This window comes from Lissotriton helveticus, chromosome 5_1, assembly GCF_964261635.1.
Source record: "Lissotriton helveticus chromosome 5_1, aLisHel1.1, whole genome shotgun sequence".
Taxonomy (NCBI): Eukaryota; Metazoa; Chordata; class Amphibia; order Caudata; family Salamandridae; genus Lissotriton; species Lissotriton helveticus.
Genome location: NC_136065.1, coordinates 471,560,141 through 471,584,010, shown reverse-complemented (window position 1 = coordinate 471,584,010; position 23,870 = coordinate 471,560,141). Strand labels below are relative to the sequence as shown.

Sequence of the window (23,870 nt, the reverse complement as noted above, 5' to 3'; positions counted from 1 at the left end):
AAGGCACCAACAAGACGACCCAGCGTCAGGCCGCTAATTGGCCGTTCAGGCCCCATCAGGCAGCCTGCCAGTTGTCACAACACAATAATACAGACTTCACGGCCAACATGCTGCCAAAAACCGTCAATCAGCTGGCCCTCGGGCACCAGTCAGTGCCCACGTTATCAGTCAGAACCTGAGTACCGGTACAGTGGAGAAGTGCCGGTACTCGGCTGGGTAAAAATAAAAAGTGCTGGTACTCAGTAACGGCGAGTACTGGCCCATTTAAAGCACTGCCAACGATTCAAACTAGGGCTCAAGTCGCCCCAGCTCTGAAAAACCTGCAACATGGCACATGCGCAGTAAGAGCATGTGCCTATCTGCTGACGCTACCTGACCCTCGCGCAAAAAAGGGTCAGAAAATATGCAGGATGATTGTTTCTGCAGAAGGTAGGAGTCACTATTTAATTACAAAAATAACGGAGGCAAAAAGGGTAGGGGCGCAGCCCACCCGCCCTTATTAAGAATCCGCCCCTGGCGAACACCTATGCCGGTCCTGTGCCTCCCACTGTGGTAGCGCGTGCATGGCCCCGGAAGAGTGATGCTCAAGTGCGTGTGCTTGTAGGTCTGTGTCTGTGTATGGTCTTCTATCACAGTGATGCGTTTTGTGAGTCTCCTGCTGTGGAGTGTGTGTATGTGTGTGATGAGAGTGGGTGGTGTTATTTGTTTGTGGTCTCTGCAGAGACAGCAATACAGGTGAGGGACAGTCACACAGGAAAGACGTCGTCGTGCAGCAACGAGTGCACAGAAGCACATGGTACAGGAGTGATGGAGAGCCTGAGGGTGTGGCGGTTAAGAGAAGTATCCAACGGCCTACCCGATTATTTTGTCTGGAGGGAAAGCGGCCGCAGCCCTGCAATTTACACGCTCGTAGAGGGAAGCTGTAGCGAGCAGACTATGAAGTCTCACAGACAGACGCAGTTTGGGGCTTTTGCAACCGAAGTGCTTGTCAGCATGTGTAGCTTTATGGCGAACGTGGAAGAGCCGAGGGTGTGTCAGAGGCTGGTTGTGGCAAGGAAGAATAACAAGCAGGAAAGTTTGAAGGAAATAAAGGTAAAACGAGGACAGGGGGGGGCGGGAGAGGACACGAACGGCGGGAGGGGGGCGGGAGAGGACGAGGGGGGCGGGAGAGGACACGAACGGCGGGAGGGGGGCGGGAGAGGACACGGACGGCGGGAGGGAGGCGGGAAACGTGCACAGGACAGCGAGGGGAGGGGGGACGGCGGGAGGAGGGACACGGAGGAAGGCAGGACAGCAGCAAGCACGGCCCGGCCGGACCAGATTCGGGGGCGTTCCCGGCTTTTGGCTGACGTCGCGTGACGTAGCCAAAAGGGAAAAATTCTCGGGAACGCCCCCGAATCTGGTCCGGCCATGACGGACGCCTCTCTGTTCCAATGGCTAGCCTCCATTTATGGAGCTAGCCAATGAAACAGAGGGCGGATTCCAGAGCCACATACTGTAACTCAATAGATTTCTCCTGCGCAAAAGCTGCTTGCGCAGCTTTTTTGCAGCCGAAACCTAAAAATGGCCCCAACTGGTCCAAACCCAGCCTCCACCCTTCCAGCCCACCCGGAAAACGCCCGGTGCCGCTATGTCCAGTCCGGCCCTGCTCAGAACTGCCTGTGCACTCCGCAGCCCGGGCTACTTCAGACAAAGGGGAAGGGGGCAGGGCTAAAGTGGCTTCAACCCAATGGGCATTGCGCGCCTATAGAGAACCACCGTACTTTACACAGCATGCAGTATTTAAAATCTTAAAACTGGGACGTAGCCGCACACTAGATTAAAAGCAGTAGAATTGCATCAAGCTCCTAATTAAAATAACAGTATTGTACCCTGGCCTTGTGATATATTATAAGAAGGAGCATCACAAACTATCCTTCTGCTGTTTAGAAAAGCAGAATGGCACCATGACCTTTTGTTGTACTCAAAGAGGCCATCTAATGAATGCTGTCACAATAGATTACAAAACCCAATTTGACATAATCGGACAAAGGAACATTTTGGAATGCCAATCGGGTGGTGATTGTGGACTTTGTAAACATAACTATCTTTACCTTTATCCACACTGCATGGGCCTTTAGTAGTGACAGTGTGTCCGGCCACTCGTGCTGTTCTTAACATTGTTCTTAGCCCAATAGAATGGCACCTGCCCTTGAGATATACTCAAAGCAGCCATCAAGTGAAAGATGTCTCAAAAGCCTCAAAAGATAGTAGAATGTCAGCCTGGCCTTGTGATATTCTTAAGAGGGTCATAGAGTGAATGATGTCTCATTAGGTTTCAAAACACGATAGAATTTGCACCCTAGGTTTGTGCTGTGACAATATATTTGCTCAATACGCTTGCAATGTACCTACATCTGCCATTCTACCTTGCAAGAATAGGCAAAATACCATCTCTTCTATAGAGTTTCAGTTTATTTTACTTTCGGTGCCTTTTTCGGTTTAGGCAAAAAAAAAATCTTTTTTTTTCAATGCACGATTAGTTAGGGAGAAATTCGTAGTTGTGAACGTTTGATTGTTCTCACATGCCAGTTTTACAAATAACATAGAAACCTATGCATGTTGTTAAGCTTTCAGTTTGGTGCTAACTGGGTGCAAGGAAATAAGGAAATGGCAGAATCCCTCCCTCATTCACATACCACCAATGGACAGTAGCAGGCATGCGGCTCTTTGTGTCCAGGACAGAAAGATGTTTGTTCACATGATCGCTTGATCTGATAGGCCTTCTTCTCCCATCCGATTTGCTAATTTAAAATTAAGTAGAAAGACTCTACTGGGCGCACTGGAATTGCAGGGTAAGCCAATTGTGAATAGCTTCAACCAACAGAAAATTGCTTCAATGGCTCAACCAATGGAAAATAGCTGCTTTGGGTAAACCAATGGCAAATCGCATAAATTCGATATACCTACAGTAAACACTGTCATTGGGTAAATCAACGGCAAATAGCAGCAATGGAAAACCAATGCAAACAGTGGGATTGGGAATGCAAATGGCCAATAGTGGCATTGGGTAAACGAATGGGAAGTGGAGGCATTGGCTAAATAGCGTCTTTGCATAAACCAAAGGCAAATAGCTTACTTGGCTGTAATTTGGTAAATCAGGGACAAATAATGGCATTTATTAAAAACACATACGCAGAATTGGGTAAACCAGCAGTAAATATTGTACTTTGGTAAATCAATGTCAAATAGGTAATTGGGTACCAAAATGAAATATCATAATTGATTAAGGCAATGTCAAATAGGGTAATTTGGTAAACCAATAGCAAATATATTTGAGAAAACGAGTCCAAATAAAGTTATGTAAGTCAATGTCAAACAGAGTCACTGGGTAAACCACTAGCAAATAGCATATTCGGAATAAACAATGGCAACTAGTGTTCTTGACCAGGGATGGATTTACCATGATCATTACAACTTACGTTGCAAGTTTCCATCTTGAAAGTACAGTGCACGGGTGAAAATCTACAACAGATAAAACCATGATTAAAAGTAGAAGTCACTGTGCACTTGAGGTTCCATGGCTCATTGACAAAACTGAGGTCTAGCTGAGACTATTTAGGCCTGGGGTGCTCAACTGTAGGTCTAGCAGGTTCAGATCCATGCCCGATTTTCCAGATTCCCTCTGACCACGTAAATGTTGTTTGCACTTTGGCCTGGATTGCTCATGCTGGGAGCGGTGCATGAGGTTTGATTGCGTTGCTTAAGCTGTGTTTGTTGAATGTTATTGTGCACAAGCATGGGGTTTTGCAGAGAGGTGAGAATTGACACTCACCTTCTTTTGGATGAACAGTGTCATATGTAGATACTGTTATTAGGAGCATCAGTGGGGTCGACAAAGGGATATAGAGGCCAACGAGTAGCATAAAAAGGCCCAAATCATTGGAGGCTCTGTGACGCGACCAGGGAGCGATGCATGGCTCTCACTAAAAGGACATCCCTCAATTCGTCTCTGTCAAGCTCTCAGTGAGTATTGGAGTCATACTAGAGCGAAAGAGGACACACTTACCGGAGGCTATGCTAATCCACGAGGGAAAAGTTTATGTAGTCCACCAAGGATTGACACAGGAGCTACCGTACAGCAGAGGTTCACTCAGGATCAATAGATCCTTTTGTACCACACCACAGGTATTGATAAGCCAACAGGATGGGATGTTATGGGATCCATTCATACTCAACAGAAGCTGGTCTATGGGGTCAACACCGGAGCCGTGAGGGCACTGGTTTCAAAGTGGTTTTCATTGATCCAGGAGGTAGCAGTTGTGAGCCAGGCACCCAACTGACTTCAATGTAAACATTTTCAACCCTCTCGACAGCCCCAGAGCTATCCAAGGTGCTGAACGCTGACATACATTCTGACACTGATCTTCTGATCCCATAAGTGTTGTGCAGCTGAAACGAGCCATGGAACAGGATGATCTTTCTTACATCAATTCATTAAAACCGTATCAATAGAAAATAAGCACCAAATCAAAAACCCAAATCACACATAAAAAAGCACAATTGATACACAAAATAGACAATAGAGAATATTACACTCAATAAGTGTAATAAAGTGATAAACCAAGCCATTCGTGGGATGCTAGAACACCAATATCACAGATTGTTGTCCAGTTCAGTAAATATCATTCTTTTGAAAACCGCAATCAAAAATGTAACTACTCTACTTAATATCTGAAAAATAACACTTTTAAAACAGAAGACAACACAATGTCTTTACAAGCAATAAGCCTACCCTGCAGAAATACCTGATTTAACACTATCTTCTTTCTGGTAAAAGTGCTTTACAGATAATAAATATGAGCAAAATTGATTTATTCTCGAACAAACATAGGCCCATAATTTATCACGGTTTTGCGTCGCCCGTGAGTCATACAAGGGGACGCAAGGGCGATATAAAAACTAAATGAGATTCAACAAGCCGCGTAAGGCCACCTTTTGTTGCCATTCATAACTTTATAAATCTGGAGTAACGCAACAGAGTTCAAAACGCTGCCTTGTGTTACTGCGGCAGAGACATGTGTTATGGGTGGAGCGTGGGGTCCCCACGCACCCACCCCTGCCACATTGCGAGATTTACCTACATTGGTAGACCTGGGAATGCATCAAAATTGTACGCCTCCCCGCCAGAGGCGCAACAAGGAGACTTATCTTTATTTCTCCTTTGTTTCCTCTTTCTAAGTGTGCTGCATTCTTCAGCACGCTTAGAAAGAGAAAAATGCCTCTGAGGATTGTTTTTGCGCAGGAAAGTGTCCCTTCCTGCGCAAAAACAATAATCCCCTCAACGCAGTCACCCTTGCACCATAGTGCAAGGGTACCTGCTCTGGCGCTAAGCAGCAGTTTGTGTGCTAGCGCAGGCAAAGAGCAGGAATGTGCCATATAATGTTAAATACTGAACATTCCTGCCCTCTCCCTTTCACGCTGCAGTGTGGCTTGCTCCATTGCATTTTGTGAAATCTTGATTTCCCCGTCTGAAGGTGGGTTGCAAGAAATTGGGGTGCAGTGGTCTCACTGACGTTGCACGTTCCTCATGGTATATCTTTTAGTCCTTCGATAACAAATACTTCTTAAGGAGTCTTCCTCGACACTGTGACAGCGCCGCAGAAATACAACTTTACCAGCCACTGTCTCTGTTACAAGTCAGAATCAAGCCTGGCCTGGGGCTGGGGTGTGAACCACAGACGAGACTCCAGAACTGGTTTGACAACTGTAGAACTATCTCATAATCATAAACCTATTTGTTTCACTATCTCTTGAAGGGGTAGGACTAGAGACTGGAGGCTTTTACAATTCGTATTCATTTTTAGGTCCCACCTGAAGCTGTCTGTTGCCTAAAAACGGATTTTGCACAATATCAGTTCCTACAGTGGGCTTTGAGTCACCCCAAAGCTTATCATTGGATGGCCTTCGTGTCAATCTAATTCACTTGCTTCCTGCTACGTCATCACTCTGGGGACAGAATTTGTTTTTGGTGAATTTTGGGCGATGTTGTTCAACATCAGCAACAACCATTAACAAAGCCAAAAGGTCAGCTAACGAGTTTCAAAGGCGAGGCCTGCTGGTTTGGCTACTCGATACTGTAATGTGATTGTAATTTATTTTCTGAAGTGTTAACAAACTCCATGTGAACCATCACATAAAGGGTGTGATGTGGCAAGTATGGATTATCGTCCGTAATCTGTTGCTGCACAGGACATTTTCTCTACCAGCACTAGAATGAAAGTGTAGCATGTTCATTTCTTTTTCTTTACTGATAACACACAGCCTCTAGCAAATGTTTAGAGAGTAAACAAAGAAACATTTGGAGCCTGAAAGGAAACAAAGAATGTGTCTTTTTTTCCAGTGCGATTGTTTTCGACCACTATGTGGCACTGATGAGGCATTGAAGAGCTTTTCGGCGAGTAGCACGCTACTCCAGTACCCAAAATGGATTAGTGGTGGATTAGTATAGGGCAATATGAGTTAATTTGAGCGTTGGCCATGTGAGTCTCTCGGTAGGATTCAAATAAATAATGGTGGGATAGAAGAAGGAAGAGTCTAGAAAGTGTTATTTGGAAGATCATAGTAGTAAAATGAGGCTTGGGATGAGTAAAAGGCGGTTTGGGATATATGAGGGCAGAGTTTTAGAGAGGGTTGGTTGTGATATCATAGTTGTAAAATTAGGTTTTGGGTGAGTCAAAGAGGGATAGAGGGGGAAAGAGACTAGAAAGGTTTATTTTGGAGAACATAGTAGTAGAATAAGTTTGAGATGAGTCAGAGAGTGGAGAGTGGAGCGAGGTATAGGGTGAGACAGTAGTGCATTGGAGAGCGTCAAATGTGTTTTTTATCTTTTTCTTCTACAGTAGGAGTAAAGTAAAAAAAATATTGATCCATAACTACATAGAAAGGGTAGACATGTATAAGCAAGATAATATTTTGAGATATAAAGTTTTATTGTACAATCTCAGACTTTCAAGTGTTGCTGTACTTAAAGCTAATTTATAGTTTCTTTTTTTAAATATTTGTTTATAGTTTTATCTTTTCCTCAGTATTTTAATAGTGAGGCAATTGTAGATAAAATGATTATGAAAATATTTACATATTGTGTTAGATGACTAAAACAGGGACCCATAACCATCTAATCAAATAACTTATATGAAGTAGGGGTGAGGGAGGTTACATGCTCTGGGCTTGGGGGTCAGATTGACAGTGTATGACCTCGAACGCTCCTCTGCTTACAAACAATCCAGAGTTCTGTGTAAAGCCTCACCTCACAGGCACAGCACCCCTAGGAGTGTTTACATCACATCCTCACACCCTACACAACATGGTGCTCATCTTCCAGACTATTAACCGGGCTACGAGACTCTGCCTACTGGAAGTGCCATTGTTTTTTATTTACGATGAGATTGTGTCCACGATAAATACTCTTGATGGTGCACCACCCACATTCGTTCTGTTGTCTTATGGTCTATAGGGACACTAAAGGGTCCCAGACATTCTGGTATCTTTGAAAGGACGACATGGCTGTTGCAGAGTCAGTCCGTGCAATACCTGCAATAAGGCTACCAAGGCGCTGGCCCACCAAGCCATGTCCAATAAGACTGATACTAACTGTCCCAGGCTCTACTGGCCTTTCAAACAAGCATTTGCAATGCAATAGGTCTCACATTTACGAGCGTTTGAGCCATTGGCATTGTAAATGGCAATGCCTTTTATTTATGTGCTGTTTTTAAAACAAATAAATATGTCATTGTCATTTACAACGCCAATAGCTAAAACTCTCGCAAATGCGAGACCTATTGCACTGCAAATGTGTTTGGTGCCCCTGCTATAAAAAAAAAAAAGCATTAGGAGAGAGCGTGACCTGCATGCAGCAGCAGGCAGGACAAAGCTATTTGAGAGAATAGTGTTCGGAGGCTTTAATTAAAGCCTATCGAGCAACAGCACATTAAACAGGGGGGGTCACCATGGGAGGTTACAAAATGAGACAGTAGGTGGTGGTTTTGAGGAGGTGTGTGTTTGAGGTGTTTGCAGGTGAAAGAGGGATTGCACTTTACAGTCACTGTGTAATGTTCAGAAGATGGTCGCATGGTTTATATGTATAGACTTCAGTATTTTTTAGAGAGTGTGCTCTGGAAGTGATTTGCGCTCATGCTGAGGAAATGAATGCTGAGAGTGAAGAGGAGAAGTTGTGGATGGGTAAGGTGTGCTGAAATGTATGTTGTGTGTGTGCTCCCTGTTGTAATAAAGGTGTATGCTGGTGTAAGGGTGGTTGGATGTGTGGGGGATGTGTGAGTTGGTAGAAAGGGAATATTTGCTGATTTGAAAGAGGTTTAGGTTTTGTGCCGCAAACACGGACAATCTGTAGGACTGTGGGGGAGATGTAAAAGGATAGAGGAATTGTTGTTTGATGCTGAGGAAATGGGTGTGGCATAGGGTGATGTGGTTATAACTACATGCATTCATCAGCAGTATGTAAAAGGGTGAGGGGATGCCCATGTAGTTGCATTACATTTATTACTGATGGAGGCTCCCTTAAAAGTTGCCAAGGATGCTGACTTCCCTGTAGTAGAATGGGCTTGGATGATGTTGTGCCCTTCAACACCTGTTTTCTGGCAAGTCAATAATATTGAAAGCCAAAACCACTAGTTGAGAGTTATATTAGTTAGCTCTAAACCTTGATTGGAAAAAAACCAAATTGACGAATATTTTGTCTGCTTTTCAAAAAGAAGCTATGTATTTTACATAAAACGACAGAGCTTGCTCAGCTTCATCGTAATCAGGGGGAAGTCTTAATGAATTATGCAGATGACACACAACTTGTAGTATGTGTGGATTCAAGGGCGTCTGCTTGGTATGGCGCTTCTATCAGTGTATGCGGAAACTCACTAATTGGATAACCTCGAATCCCTCAGCGCTAATCAGGATGAAACTAAAGTACTGTGTTTCACCGTTAATAAGATCCCTTGTACACTCTGCTCTGATTTCTGGCCTCTTTAATCGGATTACCTTGCAGTAGGATCATCTACGGTCAGGAACTTTGGGTTAAGTTTTTGATAATGATTTAGCCTTGACCTCACATGTGAATAGGCTGAATCCACTTGTTTGTCACTACTTAAAGTCCTTTGGAAGTGAACACAGATCACTAATTCTACAAGCCACCATTCTCAGTTGGTTAGACTATGGGAAGTCTTTGTGCCTTGGTTCTCCCAATTATCTGATCAAGTGCCTTTCTTGTGATGCCGTCACCCTGTCCATTTTGCTTCCACGAGCATGATTGGTTACCTCTGTGCTAAAAAAAACTACATTGGCTATCGGTGCCTGAAACGGTTCTCTTTAAATCTTTGTGTATTGTTCCTAGGGTTTTCTATAAGGTTGGATCCGTGTATCTGCGTGACAAGTTCATCAGGTATTGCCCAGGTCGCTGTTTCCATTCTGTCGCGGATAGTCTCTTGCTACAGCCGAAAGTTATACTCTCTCATCACGGTGGCAGAACCTTTTCGGTACGGGCATCTAGCCTATGCAAATGCATGGCAATTTCTCTGAGAAGGACCACAGGACCTCAGTCAATTCAGGAAGCTGCTCAAAACCTGGCTGTTTACTTTGTAACCTGGTGTCTAGTGGGGGATTGGTTGGCTGTTAAACTCAGCCCCAAAATGCCTTTGCAAGCAGACGTGCACTTTGAAATGTACTTGGTTCCTTGATTGATTGATTTATTGATTGTTTGGTTGATTGATTGATTTGCTCAACTGTATCACATGGGCTGTATTGCTTGACAATTTTATTGCTTTCAATAAATTGTCCAATGCAAGATAAGTATAGGTAAGTATAACAGTCAAATAGTTAATGAGATTAGAGTAACGAATTAAATGTGAAAAACATTATAGTATACGATTATTGTGTGGAATGAATATAGATCTATGTTATTGACCTTGATATGGTGTCATTACCCACTAAGCCCTGGATAATTCAATGCAAACTTAGGCCCTAATTAAGGGTCAGGTGGTCCGAGGTCTGCCAGACTCACGAGTGCAGTGGTGGCAGTCCAGCCACCATTGCACCCGCAGTCTGACCGCCCCATTATGAGTTGGGTGGTCGGACCACCCTGGGACGGCCGCCAGGGAACCGCCGTTCCCTGGCGGTGGTGGTCAGGAGGCATATTACGAATTTCCTCTCCACCAGGGTTTACATGGAGGTTCTTACTCCATGTAAACCCTGAAGGAGAGGAAAGAAAGGGGGCCTACAGGTCCACCTCTGCCTCCTATGCTTCTGGATGCACACAGCGGGGCATGACATGTGCCACCTGTGTGCATGCACAACAGATCCTGCATGGCATGGACGTTCCAGTCCATGCCGTGCAGGAACCTTGTGATGGGTTCCCATTGTGGAACCTTTTTCAAAGGCACTGCCACCTTTGAATGAGGCAACTCCCCGGAACCGCAACGCCGCACACCCGCCAGACCACTTTAAAATCGTAATTTAGTGAGTCCTGGCGGTGCAGGTGCTCAGCGGTGGCATACTGCGCGCACCACCAAAACTTGTGATTGGGCCCTCAGTGGTGAAATCCACAATAGTAAAACCATTTTGACCGTCAGGAGTCCTGACTTGAATTCCTGACTTGTGTAAATGGAGGTATTTTCAACTGTAAATGTACTTTCCAGAGAAATTAACTTTGAAATCAGGCCACCAGTGTCTGTCAAAGACGGGAATGTTGATGAGAAGTCGGTCACATGAGTGGCTTGTCACTGAAAGACCATTAGAGGTAAGGGTGAATCTGTCACACATTGTGGGGCATATTTAACAAACTTTCATGCAGTGCAGCAAGCCACCTTGCTGTGCTGTGCTGTGCACCGTGAAAGGGAGAGGGCAGGAGTGCACCGTATTTAACATTATACTGCGCGTTCCTACTCTCTGTCTCCTCTGGCGCACAATGTGCTGCCTAAAGCCAAAGCAGGCAGCCTTAAACCATGGTGCAAGGGTGCCCAAAATTAATTCTCAAATGCATTTCCCTCTTTCCAGAATGCAGCACACTTAGAAAGAGAAAACTAGGGGAAATAAATATATTTCTCCTCATCGCGCCTTTGGTGGGGAGGCGTACACTTCTGATGCATTCCCAGGTCTACTGCTCTTGGTAAATCTGGAATTCATCAAAATACATGGGTGGATGAGTGGGAACGCCCACGCTCCACCCATGTACTGCCCTCACCATGCAGTGTAACACAAGGCAGCGACTTGCCCTGCCTTGCATTACATTAGATTTACAAGGTCACACAGGGTGATAAATCTCATTGTAGGTTTTTTGTCACCCTGTGTCTCCTTGCAAAACCTATAAAAAATATGCCCTGCAGTTCCTAATTTAAATTCTGTAGGGCTGACGCACAGTCAACCATTTCTCAAGATCACCTCAGAAAGGCCTACATGGAAGAATGGGTCACATGTCAGGTCTGATTTGGACATGTCAACAGGGATGAGAAAAAGTCAGTTACATGTCAGAAGCACATTTGAAGGGTCAGTGGGTCTGGTAAAAAAACATTCTTACAGCCAGCTTGCCCGACATGCGATTGACTCTTTCCCAGCCCCCTGGCAATTCAGCAGCCCTGGTCTGTCATGGAATATTATAATGGTCCTCTTTTCTGTGAGTCTAGCAGCCCAGTGTGAGCCCCTGAGCCTGTTCGATTTAGATGTGGCAGTGCCATGGTTACAGCTTTTCCTAAACATAGTTGGCATTTCTGAACAGCTTTGCGAAAACATTGAGACTTTCACTAAGTCCCAAAATTGGGAGGGGTGGCCATCCACAGAGGCAAAGAGAACGCTGTCGCCGACAAAGTTATACATCACAACACTCCAAAATATGTCGCTCAGAAATCACAATGTTGGGATGTAGAGAGACTCCAAAGGCAAAGAGAACCTCTAGCTGAAAATGTAGAACTTTAACAACACAAACACTAAATCAAGTATACCTAGTATATGGGCAGGAATCCCCCCAGTCCTTACAACATCCCTATCATCCCATCCTTTCAGATAAGTACTTGCAAAGCCAATACATCTGGTCTTGAAATGTTTGTGTAATGGTTAATTTATATTGTACAAGCATATGGCGTAAAAAGTAGAAATAAACATCCTGCTGCCTAAATGTGGTTGCCATTCGCTTTCAACAAAAAAATGACAATTAGAAAAAATTGGTCATTGGCTATAATTTTTATATTCCTAGCAGACAGGTGTACTTAGAACAGGAATAGAAACCCGTTTGAGTTTTAACGCAAGTTGCAGGAACATATAATTCTTGTTGCCACAAAGAAAAGTGGCTTTAAATTACTTCAACGTCAATTAATGGAAAGAAAAAAACATCTGCAGAGTAAAGTAGTGAAAAGCCATGACTCTCAGAGTAAGAAAGGCAATGGCTAAAGTAAGCCGAAACATTGCCCCACGCATGTGCTTGTAGTGGAAGGAAGCAAAATATGCATGACATTAGAACACACCAATGGATGAAAAAGGCTCACCTAAAGTCCCTCAATTAATATATATTGCAGGGGCGGCTCCTCCGCTAAGGCGGAGGAGCGTCGAAAAGGGAAAAATAAAATGATAATAACAATACAAGTATCATTTTATTTTTCATTGCTGCAGGGCTGGGTTGGGGTGGGACTGGTGGCACAGGGAGGAGGAGTGGTTCATGCACTTAAGTGCGCAGAACTGCTTGGCCTGCCGTCTTGGGCCGGCCAAAGTCATGTACACTTTGCGTGTTCTCCACCCAGTAATAATACATAGCCTTGGTGGAGACCATGCACAGGCTTCCTGTCCTCGTCTAAGCGCAGGACCACGATCCTCAGAACAATCACAACGCTGCATTGCCGCGTTGCGACAGGTATGGGGAGTATGTGTTCTTCCTTCTTCTTCTGGACTCGGAGTTAGGAAGTGAAGGGAAGAGATGACGAGGAGAGATGGCGGAAGAGGTAAGTGTTTTTTAAAAATATTTTTCAAACCCCCCGCCACCCCTATTCCCTACCAGCCGCCACTGATATACAGGTATATGTTTATGATGTTATTTATTCCATGAGGTGGAAGCTTCGGTAAAAGCTGCCCCAAGGTGAAAAAAATTAAAACAGCTTTCTCTTAATAAATTGTATGTAATTGTCTTAAATGTAATCTTCTCAGAACAGCTATGGTGTGTTGAGAGGTAAAATTACATAACCATTATCTTCCTCAGCTGAGATTTCTGTGAGCTTGTGAATTTGGTTTAGTTAGTATCCTGAACTCTGCTGGGCGGCATTGCCCTCTAGCCCCAGTGCTCCATTACACTTGCACTACTAGGCACAAGAGCTCCCACTAAGGTGTCTGGCCCCGGCTATGAAGCAGCAGAGGCACTAGGACTACCAGGTGCAAGAAAAGTTCAAATGTATGAAGCCGGACCAAAGAACTACAGGCTGGCGAATGGCATTTCAAGGAAACTGGAACATCCTCGCTATGACTGACTGGAACGGAGTGCGTACTGTTTGGTTGAGCTCGTGGACCTTACCACTAACTGCAAGGAGCAAAGTCTTACAAAGATCCTAGGGGCACCACAAATTTGGTCTGCAAACTTCAGGTACCAAGACACAGGACTGTTGTACTTCCTGCTTGCCTTAAGCATGAAATAGCAAAGATTTAGCAATCCTGGGAACACTAGATTTTAAAGTAATTTAAAAAAAAGAGGGTATATTTACAGATGTAGTCCTATTTTCCTAACCTTAAAGAGGCAGTGTCAAGGATACATGAGACCCAGGGCATGAAAAATTGGACTGCAAAGGTCGTAGCCCTATCAAAACCATAGGATGCTGATTGCCACAATCTCTTGTAAAGAGCTTTAGAACCTGGGTATGGTGCTAAAAGTCCATAAAATACCAATGCGAAATTGAAGAACAATTTACAATATTTTTTACACTGATGCCAATCTGTATTCTTATATGACCCTTAAGTAGAGCACAATCGACAATGAGTATGTCATTGCTACTTGGAAGGCCGGACACAGCTGGTCTGGCTCCCTCCCTGTGCCTCCGAGCCGTTGCAGGTAATCACCGGGGTGCCCCAGGGGTCATCACTTAGCCCCCTACTCTTTAACATCTATGTGACTCCACTGGTTTACCTTGCGGAGTCACTTGGGGCTAAAGTGATGGCCTACGCTGACGACACCCAGCTCTTGTTTTCGCGGCCCAACATTGATTGTCTTCGGTTTTCCAGTGGCTGGCTAATGCTCAGCTGAAATGTAACAAAGGGAAATCAGAGGTGCTCCTCTATGGCTCGTTCACTCTGGATTTCAAAGAAAGGCTCTGGCCGCCTGGCTTCCCGCATCCTCTGGCAGACAACAGTGCCGCAAAAAATCTGGGTGTTTGGTCCGATGACAACCTGAATTTCTCTACTCAAATAAAGAATTTGTCTGGCACATGCTTTGGCATCCCGAAAACTTTGAGGAAGTTCCTTCCCTTTTTGCCAGGCAGAGCCAGAGAAACTGTTGTCCGGGCTCTCATCTTGTCCCGTTTGGACTATGCCAATGCTCTATTGGTTGGCAGCTCAGTCTTCCTTATTAAGAAATTGCAGGTTGTTCAAAACTCAGCGGTCAGATTGCTTTTTGGTTTGTCATCTAGGCTCAGTGTGCGCCTTCATTTGCGTGCCTTGCACTGGCTTCCAGTTGATTCACGGTTGAAATTTAAAATGTTGACTATCGCTCATAGGGCCCTCCTTGGGGCTTAAATGGGGCTTGGCCCCATTTACTTGCAAAGGAGGTTTGCTTTTTACACACCAGGAAGACAGCTGTGTTCGTCCGCCCAGCGGCTGCTACATACCCCTAGGTTCAACCGCCAAAGGCTGGGTGGTAACTCGTTTGTGCGAAAAGCTAGTTTGGCTTGGAACACGTTGCCTTTGGCTCTTTGGTGTATCCAGGACCAACTGCTCTTTAAAAAAAATTTTTTAACGCTGCCTTTCTAGTTGCTGTTATGTGTTTCTTTTGGTCCTTTCCTCTAGTTAGCACCGGGAAACTTTCGAGTAGCTGCGCGCTGTACAAATTAAATATAACATAACATTGTTGAACTTTCAATGGTCCCGGTGAAGGCCAGGGAATCACAAAAACGGTGGCATGCTAATAGGCTAACGTTGGGCCTTAGGGTAACATATAGGGGATTTTTATCTATATCAAGGCTAGATTACAATGATCACTGATTCTTGTTTGGAGGCTTCCTTGGGTTTCAGATTTCCTGTGCATCTCCTTGTCCAAAAATATGGTTGCATGGATCCCATGGAGAATGCCGCTAGAGGTAAGCCTATTGTGTCATTTACGCACCCATCCCATGATGGTGCCAATTGCAACACAATACTGCACATTATGATAGGATTGACATATGTGAGGTATTTGTGCACGAGTGCCAGCCTCCCATTCCTTACAATTGTCCGAATATTGTGCAGCCTCATCTCAACTCTGAGAGCATTAAGCTTGACACTAATGTTATTTTGTCACAGGTAAGGGAACAGGACGTATCAGCTTGCCTCGTCGTGTCACCAACTCATGTCCTGAGGTAACAATAAGTGATGCCCTCGCCATGCACAGCTAATTATCCCACATATTACATCACACATGACATGTTCTATGACACCACTGATAACATCACTGCAACATTTGAAATTACGTCACTCATGACAAGACTGTGTACGGTAGAGCGCAATTGATGGTCACCTTAGGGCGTAAGTTATGGTTACTAGAGCTAACTATAACCAGTGAATTTCAATGTTATTTTTAATTTTAAATCTTATGTTGTCACTTAAATTTTCACCTAACAATAACATCACTTTTCCATGAAAATATATATGTATATATTGGAATAATTTATGACCAGACAAATGTTAAAGAGAGGGGGCAAGGGTCAATGTCATGGAATATCTGAAATGACATGGAGCCACACACACGGATGAGCAGTGGGCACAGCACTGTTTTACTCCAACTCAATTTAAATGAAATTATTTTTGTGGCATGAGTAAAAAATGAGAAAAATAGAAACATTAAAAATGGCAAAATAAGAAACAGCGAAGCAGCCAAATAAAACAGAAAACATTGTAAAAAAGAAACTTTGAAGTGAATTCCCCGAAAAAACGTCAATTTTATTATTTATGTTCAAATGAAATATAATTAAGTATGTTTTAAGGGAAAGGCACTTTTTGTGAGGCATTTGCTTGCGAAGGATATGACATTGTGTGAATTATAATCTGCGAGTATGTTGTCTGTGTCTATCATATTATGCGACCTGTGACTCCAAAAAAGGGGGACCTTCCTGTACATAAATAATCTTTTCCCTGCACACAGACAACCTTGCACTTTGGTGCAAAGCTGCCAGACCAAGGGGAAACGAAAGGCTGCACCATATTCTCGTAAATATGGTGCAGCCTTGCGTTTCTGAAGTGGCGGAGTGAGGCATTAAGCCAATGCAGCTAACGCCTCACTCCGCCACTTCAGTTATACATATCCCCCCATATGTGTTACTATTGTGTGACAGCAGTGATGCAATATGTTAGATGTTTTACTTGTGTTGTGAAAGTGAATTTAGAATTAATAAATAAGGTGTGTTTAGTTAACATGGTTAGGTCATAAATAATATAATTGAACTGTATTTAACATAACAAAGCTTTTTTTTTACGTTGACATAACCAGGCCTCAAATTCACTTTCATTTGTTGTACTTTGCACGTTTTAAAATGAACATGGTTCTTTGTTTCTTTTTTGTGCAGCTCTAGTTAAAATATATACTTAAGCACTTTGTAAAATACTCTTAATTTGAGTAGTCTTAAGGTCTCGTTTTGTTATATCTTTAAAATGTATTTGTTGGGCCTGAAAAGTCCCTTGCGTGGTGATATACGTGCACCCCTGCCCTAGATGCCCCCGTTGCACCCATATCTAGAGCCATGCTCCTGATTTGTAGTCATTGGCGAACACAGATCGTGCATGTGCTCATGGATTATTGTCTTGTTGGACCGCAAGGGGTGTCCAAAGAGCTACCCTCTTGAGTGGTAAAGGGCTACTGCCATCACCACAGAGTTAAGCATCACGAGCAATGTGATGGCAGCATACTGTGTTTAGTAATGAAGATCAGTAGTGTGATCAATCTTTTTCTCCTATATCACTGTAGTGAGGCCTACTGGCCCACTCATGTAAAGTTTCACTGTGTGGTACAATCTGTGGAGGCCTGTGGGTTCCATTTTGGAAGCCCGGGGTCTTGAGGAAGGCATGTGGAGGTGGAGGTGGGGGGAGTCCCTCAGGCACATTTGTAGAATACTCCATTCCTGAGGGATGAGTGGGACACTGCAAAGGGGCTCTTTGACTTTGGAAAGGTTACTGGTCAGTGGGGCCTGGGCACATTTCAGGAAAGAGGCGGGGTTGCTAAGGGGATCATAAAGAGGAGGGCTTGGAGCCTTTGTAACATTTTGATGACAGTCAGGTGTGATCCTCTAGCCTCTCCCATGACCTGCGTGTGGGGCTATCATTATTGGAGGCACACCTGCTGTGACAAACTGTTTCCTGGACAAAGAACAGAATGGAGGCGTGGGCCCTTGGAAGGAGGCACTCCACAGCATGAACTTCGAAGACTAAAACACTAAATCACATCTGTGCCTGGAACGGGATTATAAAAAAGGAGGAGCTTGAGCCTTCCGAAATTGTCATAGTTGAGCTGTACATTGGTGTGGAGAAGCCCAGCATGACTTCTGCCTGTTGTGACCGGGGAGGAGACTGAGGTCTGCTAGTCTCCCTCCTGGGTGACAGGACATCACCCAGGAGAATGAAGGCCACTCGCCCTCCAACCTGGAGAACCAGCATCTGCCTGCCACAGCCTTAGGACCCTGTGAGAAGGAGGAGGGTGCCCGAAGGGAGCATGGTCTACAGGGGATCCTGTTGAGTGGACCCCTCAGGAAGAGTCTTACACTGAGTGTGACGTTGAGGATCATTGCACCGATCAGGCCGTCTGCCCAAGTTCTGCTGTTCGCAAGCCCTCTATGCCCTATAAGGGCAGCTGGTGAAAATAGGAGACGTTGCATTAATGGGGCTGGCTGTCTGAGTGCTGCTGGCGGTGACCCCCATATGCCAGGTGGTGGCTGCAGTGAAGATCACGGGCCGTCATCTTGGTACCTCACTGTGACAAGAAGCAGGCCATCGTCTGTTGTAGTGTTGTGACCCAGAAAGGTTGTTACCTCTCTGTACGCCCAGTGAGGGGCAAAAAGAGAGAGGGCAGGACGCCTTAAAGCAGCGTGCAGCTGGGAAAGTGTAGCGGGTTGTGACCCGAGGAAGCAGATCATGGGTTCAATCAGCTGAACCCAGAAACACAAGGGACCTGTCGCTGGACTCAGGAAGACTTAGCGCATGACCGAAGTAGCATCGTGGACTCCTGCTGCCTTACCCACAGGTTCCAGATTTCTACTCAACTCTGAGCCACTGACAGGCACCCAGGCCTTCGGAACCGCAGCTGATTGGCGAGCCACTGGGCCTCTTGGTAGAACTTGCTCTGACTAAAAGTGATATGGCGCTGAGAAACTCTGACTTTTAATACGCCATTGCGAAACTTCTAACACTTGTACTTGCTAGTGGGTCCTAACCTGAATGTCACTTCACATGCATGGGGAATAACCACAATCCTTACACTGGGAAGTGGAACGCAAAGATTTACCTAAATGATGCTAGAATGCAGGCCTACGAAGACAGTGTGTATTATTGTTTGTGTCCCATATTTAACTTTGTGTTCATATATACTTACTACTTTTTTCATAAATGCAAGTATGTGGCTAGAGAATCCTTTATAAGCATTGTTGAGCACATTTTTGAGTTGTGGGTCGGTATACACCTTGCACGGATGTATGACATTACAATGCATGCTTTTACATCGCATAGCCCTTTGGGGTGCTGGATAGTGAATAGTTTAATTTACTATTCCAACTCCAGTCCCCGTGGACACCCGGGAAGGTGTTGGATAGTAAATTAAACGTATTCCCTATCCTAGAGCGCCGCCCAGCGCAATGCATTGTAATGGTTTGCGTTGTAAAAGTTGCATCGTATAGGCACTGCGTGGTAAAAGTTGCGTTGTAAAGGATGTTTCCCCCTTGCACCAACCTGTATTCTTGGACTGCTTGATCCATGCTACCGCTAAGAATCAAGTGCTGAAGGGTACTTTGCCCAGTTACTCAGAGCTCATAATAGATCAGGCCCAGAGACATCAGGAGAAAAGGGACTCCACCTCCATGGTTGGGCCCAGTAGCTTCTGCTTGCCCTTTGGCCATCTGGAAGGAGGACAGTATTCTTCTTTGTGTTACTGATGTCCTGGAGTAAGAAGCAGGTTATACCTTTACAAGGCCATTTCCTCTTGCTAGCGGAGGTTGTGTATATAATTTTTTTATGTGTCTTTGTTTCTCTTTTGATGCTTAATACTGTATTATTTATTAGTAATAGAGCAAAAGTAATTTTCCATATGATATATTTTCTGTTTCACTATTGGATCCTGTAATGTAACATTTGCTTCACACCATGTTGGCAGTGCTGTTGCTCTGTTAGAAAAAACAATAGAAAACATGCTGTTTTAGAGATGTTTGCCAGCAACTTTCCTTTAACTTTGCAGAACAGTCTCCACATTGGTCTGCTTTTTGATGCAATACTTAAAGATTTTTAGGGAATCCTCCTTTTTCTCTTCAAAAACAGACATTGTCAGACCTCTTGCTTGTGCACAATTTTGCCTGGTGCTACACCGTATCTGCTTCTGGCTATTTAACTAGAATCGAAACTGAGCCCATTACTAATTCCCATTATTTTTCATTTTGAGAATTTTGGACAAATTATTTACATTGACTAACCAATTGCCTTCTGTGATGATTCTGAATTTCAATAAACCCTCATGGCTTGACTTTGAACCTTGTCTGGTGTAAGTTTGATTTGACTTGGTGTATCTCTATTATGTGGGCATCATCCTATGTGACTCACACAAGGCCAATGAAGAACAAATTAGCTCCGGCGGTATTTGCAACATGCTAATGGTCTGTTACTTGTACGACAACTATGTCACATGGGCAACAGCATATACACAAGCTGCCCTACAAGTAGAGCATATGGGTACATGATCTGCTTTGCGTGTTATGTGTCTGTCAGTGGTTGCATAGTATGCATTGGATTACAGGAAGATGGGAAGCAGTGTTGAATGCGCGACAGGCTACCTTACAGGCACTTGGGCGCACCTTCGATAGGTCTATATGTTGTAATGTATAATTTCTTGGTATTTTGCCCTTTATGAGTGTTTGTGGTCACTGAACGCTTTTTTTTCTCTTTGCATGTGCCCTCTGACATCAGTGCTGACAGGAGTGGGAGTCGAGACGCTCCAGATCGGACAGTTCCTAAGCTTGGCCTACTACCTGCTGTGAGTATATCTGCCCTGCAGAGACTGCTATCACCCGCCCCCTCACACAGGAACCAGACTAACTTCGCCTATTCCCCTTTCTTTGTACAAGACACGATAACTCTGTCTATATTTATCTTTTCGGCAGGAACCACTTTGATTACCTATTCACGTCAGTCCTTGGGGGACTATTCTTGCTCCCTGCTTCTTTCACTGCTGGCCTCTCTAATTCTTCTTCACTGTGTCCCCTCTAATATCTACCTCTTCAGCACTGGCTCCTGTTGAAACCCCGTTTTCTCTCCTTCTCTTCTGCAGTAACTTGTCCTCCTTAAACCCCTACTGCGATAACTCTCTCCTCTTATCTCTTGCAGTAACCACTTACCTGCCTCTCCTCTCTCTCCCTGGCAGTAACCACTCTAACTTTCCCTCCAACGTTCTCCTCCTCCAGTAACTACTTTAACTCTCTCGCCCTTCTCTCTCGCTGCAGTAATCACTTCAACTCTCTTACCACTCCTTCTAAAGTAATAGTGCCGACTCTCCTTCCCTTCTCCTTGCAGTAACAACTCCGAACACCCTTTCTCCTCTCATCTTGCAGTAGAGTCTCTACCACTCCCCTCTTCACTCCCTCCCTGCAGCAGTGCTTAATTTGTGCCGGTGGTTTTCAGGGCTCAGCACCCGCACTTAATTGTCAACAGCGGCACTTATGGCTATCTGCCACATGGTGGCACTATTTGTCTAATTTGGAGATGAGCACAACAACAATTGTATAATTCAAAATACCTTATAAATGACTAATAACTTGCGTCCAAGCTATTCGTATAGCTTTGGGGTCTAGAAGAGTCTGTTTTGTCACATTTGTAGGAGTGTGATCGTTAAGCTGTGTTGGTACTGTCGGAAGCATTGGCAGTAAGCATGGGCGGATTTTGCGGATCCACGATTTGCGTATTCACGGATCGTGGATCCGCAAAATCCGCGGATCGGCGGATTTGGGGGCGGGGCTTCCATGCCAGGACCATCGTGCCAGATTGAACCCTGGCGCCTCCTCTTCACCGCGAATCAATATTGTCTTCCCCAGAGTGCACCGCCCCACTTCATGTTCGCATCTGAAATTGTACCTTAGCTCTCAGTCCCTGGCGTCACATCTCCTGCAGCACCCACGTGATTTGTCGACGATGGAAGTGGGTCAGGCTTGCTTACTTCGAGACAAACAACCATGGCTGTTTCTCTCATTAAATATTTCTGCTTACGCATCCCAACTGTTTGTCAAACTACGTTCTTATCTTGAAAACATGTAAAAACTGCACCCTTCTTTTCCATTTTTGACAGAAAGGTTGCTAATACCTACAAGTGCCGCGAAGCCAGGCAAATGCCGATTAAAAGAAAGCACATTAAAAAGCGTGCCAGAATGAACCCTGCCCTTCATATTTATTCAAGAAGACACCACCGTTTTGTGCCTGTTGTAACTAATTTACGATGGCGCCGGCAAGCTGCCAGCGCCATCCTAAAATAGTTACTAAATTAGCTTCAACAGGAAGCTCTAATTGGTAAAATAAAGCAGGCGCTCGAGCCCCTGCTTTATCTTATCTATTAGAGCTTCCTGTTGAAGCTAATTAAGTAACTTTAGGATGGCGCTGGCAGCTTGCCGGCGCCATCGTAAATTAGTTACAGACCAGCAAGGCTTGAACTTTTGACCGAGGAATCCGCCGCTCGCGAATTGCGAATTTTCGGTAAATTCGCGAGAGTTCGCGGATCGCGGATTTACCGAAAATCCGCAAAATCCGCGAGCGGAGCGGATTTTGCGCTCATGCTTAATTGGCAGGCAGGGCTTTAAGTGGGCTGGGTCTCACCGGAGCTGAGCACCAGCAGATTTTTTTAAAGGAGGCCTCGAAGCGGGTCTCTATCGGGCTCTGTTTTGTGCCCGGTCACAGACAGTCTTTTCTTTCCGAACTGCAGTGAAAGCAGGCACATCATGTGCGCGTGCTCACACTGCTCACTTCTCACTAGTGGAGAAGTTACGGCATGACGTCATGCCAGGTGAACCGTTGTAAGGGAAGGGAAATCTAGAGTCATTTTCTCTCTGGATTTTGCTTCTCTTTTTGAAAATCAAGAGCAGCAACATTGTTGTGGTGTCACCAGAGCTTTAAGTGGAAGCTTTTTCAATCTAATATACAAGCAGGCGCGGTGCGTCCATTGGGGCGTAGGGGCGAAGCCCCACTAAGCCCCATGGACCCACCACGTCGTCACTAGAAGCCAAACACAATTATTTTAAAAAAATCGCGCTATCTGCCGGCCGGGAAACCGGGAGACACCCGACCTTCCCGGAGCCCGGAGTGCGCAAGGGGGGGAGGGGAGGGGGAGGATCGGGCTGCTGCAGCTGCGCAAGTGTATTTTTGGGCACAAACATGCCCGCGCATGCGCAGATCGTTTTCTTGTGAATTCCCCCTTAGAGAGAGGACCAGGGGGCGGGCCGCAGCCCCCGGGGTTACACAGGGCGACTGGGCGAGGAGTCATGGTGCCCCCCCAGCCAATCCTGGCGCAAGATTGGCTGGTCACTACATAGCCCGGTTACATAACCCCTGACGGATAGCACGGCCGACTTTGGTGCTGGGAAACCAGGTTCGAGCCTCTTCTCGAACCATATAAATGTATACATGACTTACTTTGGTGTTAAATAAATAGATATTTTAAAAAACAAATAAAAATGATGTTCCCACTAAGGTGTGAAATTGGTGTCGAATAAATACATGTTTTTAAAAACAATTAATATTAATCATGTATCATTGGTGCTGGAGTACAAGGTTCGAGACTGGTATTAAACACTGACAAGCTGTGTGCAAGTTATATGGTCATAAAAATACATGAATGATGGATGCAGGATGGGTGGATACATGAATGGATGCAGGATGAATGATGGGTGGATGAATGGATGGGTGGATGCATGAATGAATGATGGATGCAGGATGGATGCAGGATGGGTGGATGAATGAATGATGGATGCAGGATGGATGCAGGGTGGATGGATGGGTGCATGAATGAATGATGGATGCAGGATGGATGGATGGATGGGTGGATGGGTGGATGCAGGAATGGATGATGGATGGGTGGATGGATGGGTGGGTGGATGGATGGATGCATGAATGAATGATGGATGGATGCTGGATGGTTAGATGGATGGATGGGTGCATGAATGAATGATGGATGCAGGATGGGTGGATGAATGAATGATGGATGCAGGATGGATGCAGGGTGGATGGATGGGTGCATGAATGAATGATGGATGCTGGATGGATGGATGGATGGGTGGATGCAGGAATGGATGATGAATGGATGATGGATGGGTGGATGGATGGGTGGATGGATGGGTGGGTGGGTGGATGGATGCATGAATGAATGATGGATGCTGGATGGGTGGATGGATGGATGGGTGGATGAATGAATGATGGATGCAGGATGGATGGTTAGATGG

General features: G+C 45.0%; 1 protein-coding gene across 1 annotated transcript in view; it reads left to right on the top strand.

Annotated features, from left to right (window-relative positions):
• The window catches only part of TMEM72 (transmembrane protein 72), a 73,923-nt gene that overhangs the window by 26,797 nt on the left and 23,256 nt on the right, over positions 1-23,870 (top strand). Inside the window, exon 2 of the mRNA XM_078640988.1 lies at positions 20,359-20,425. Coding sequence (XP_078497114.1) covers positions 20,359-20,425 — 67 coding nt within the window. The remainder of the gene's footprint in view (positions 1-20,358; positions 20,426-23,870) is intronic.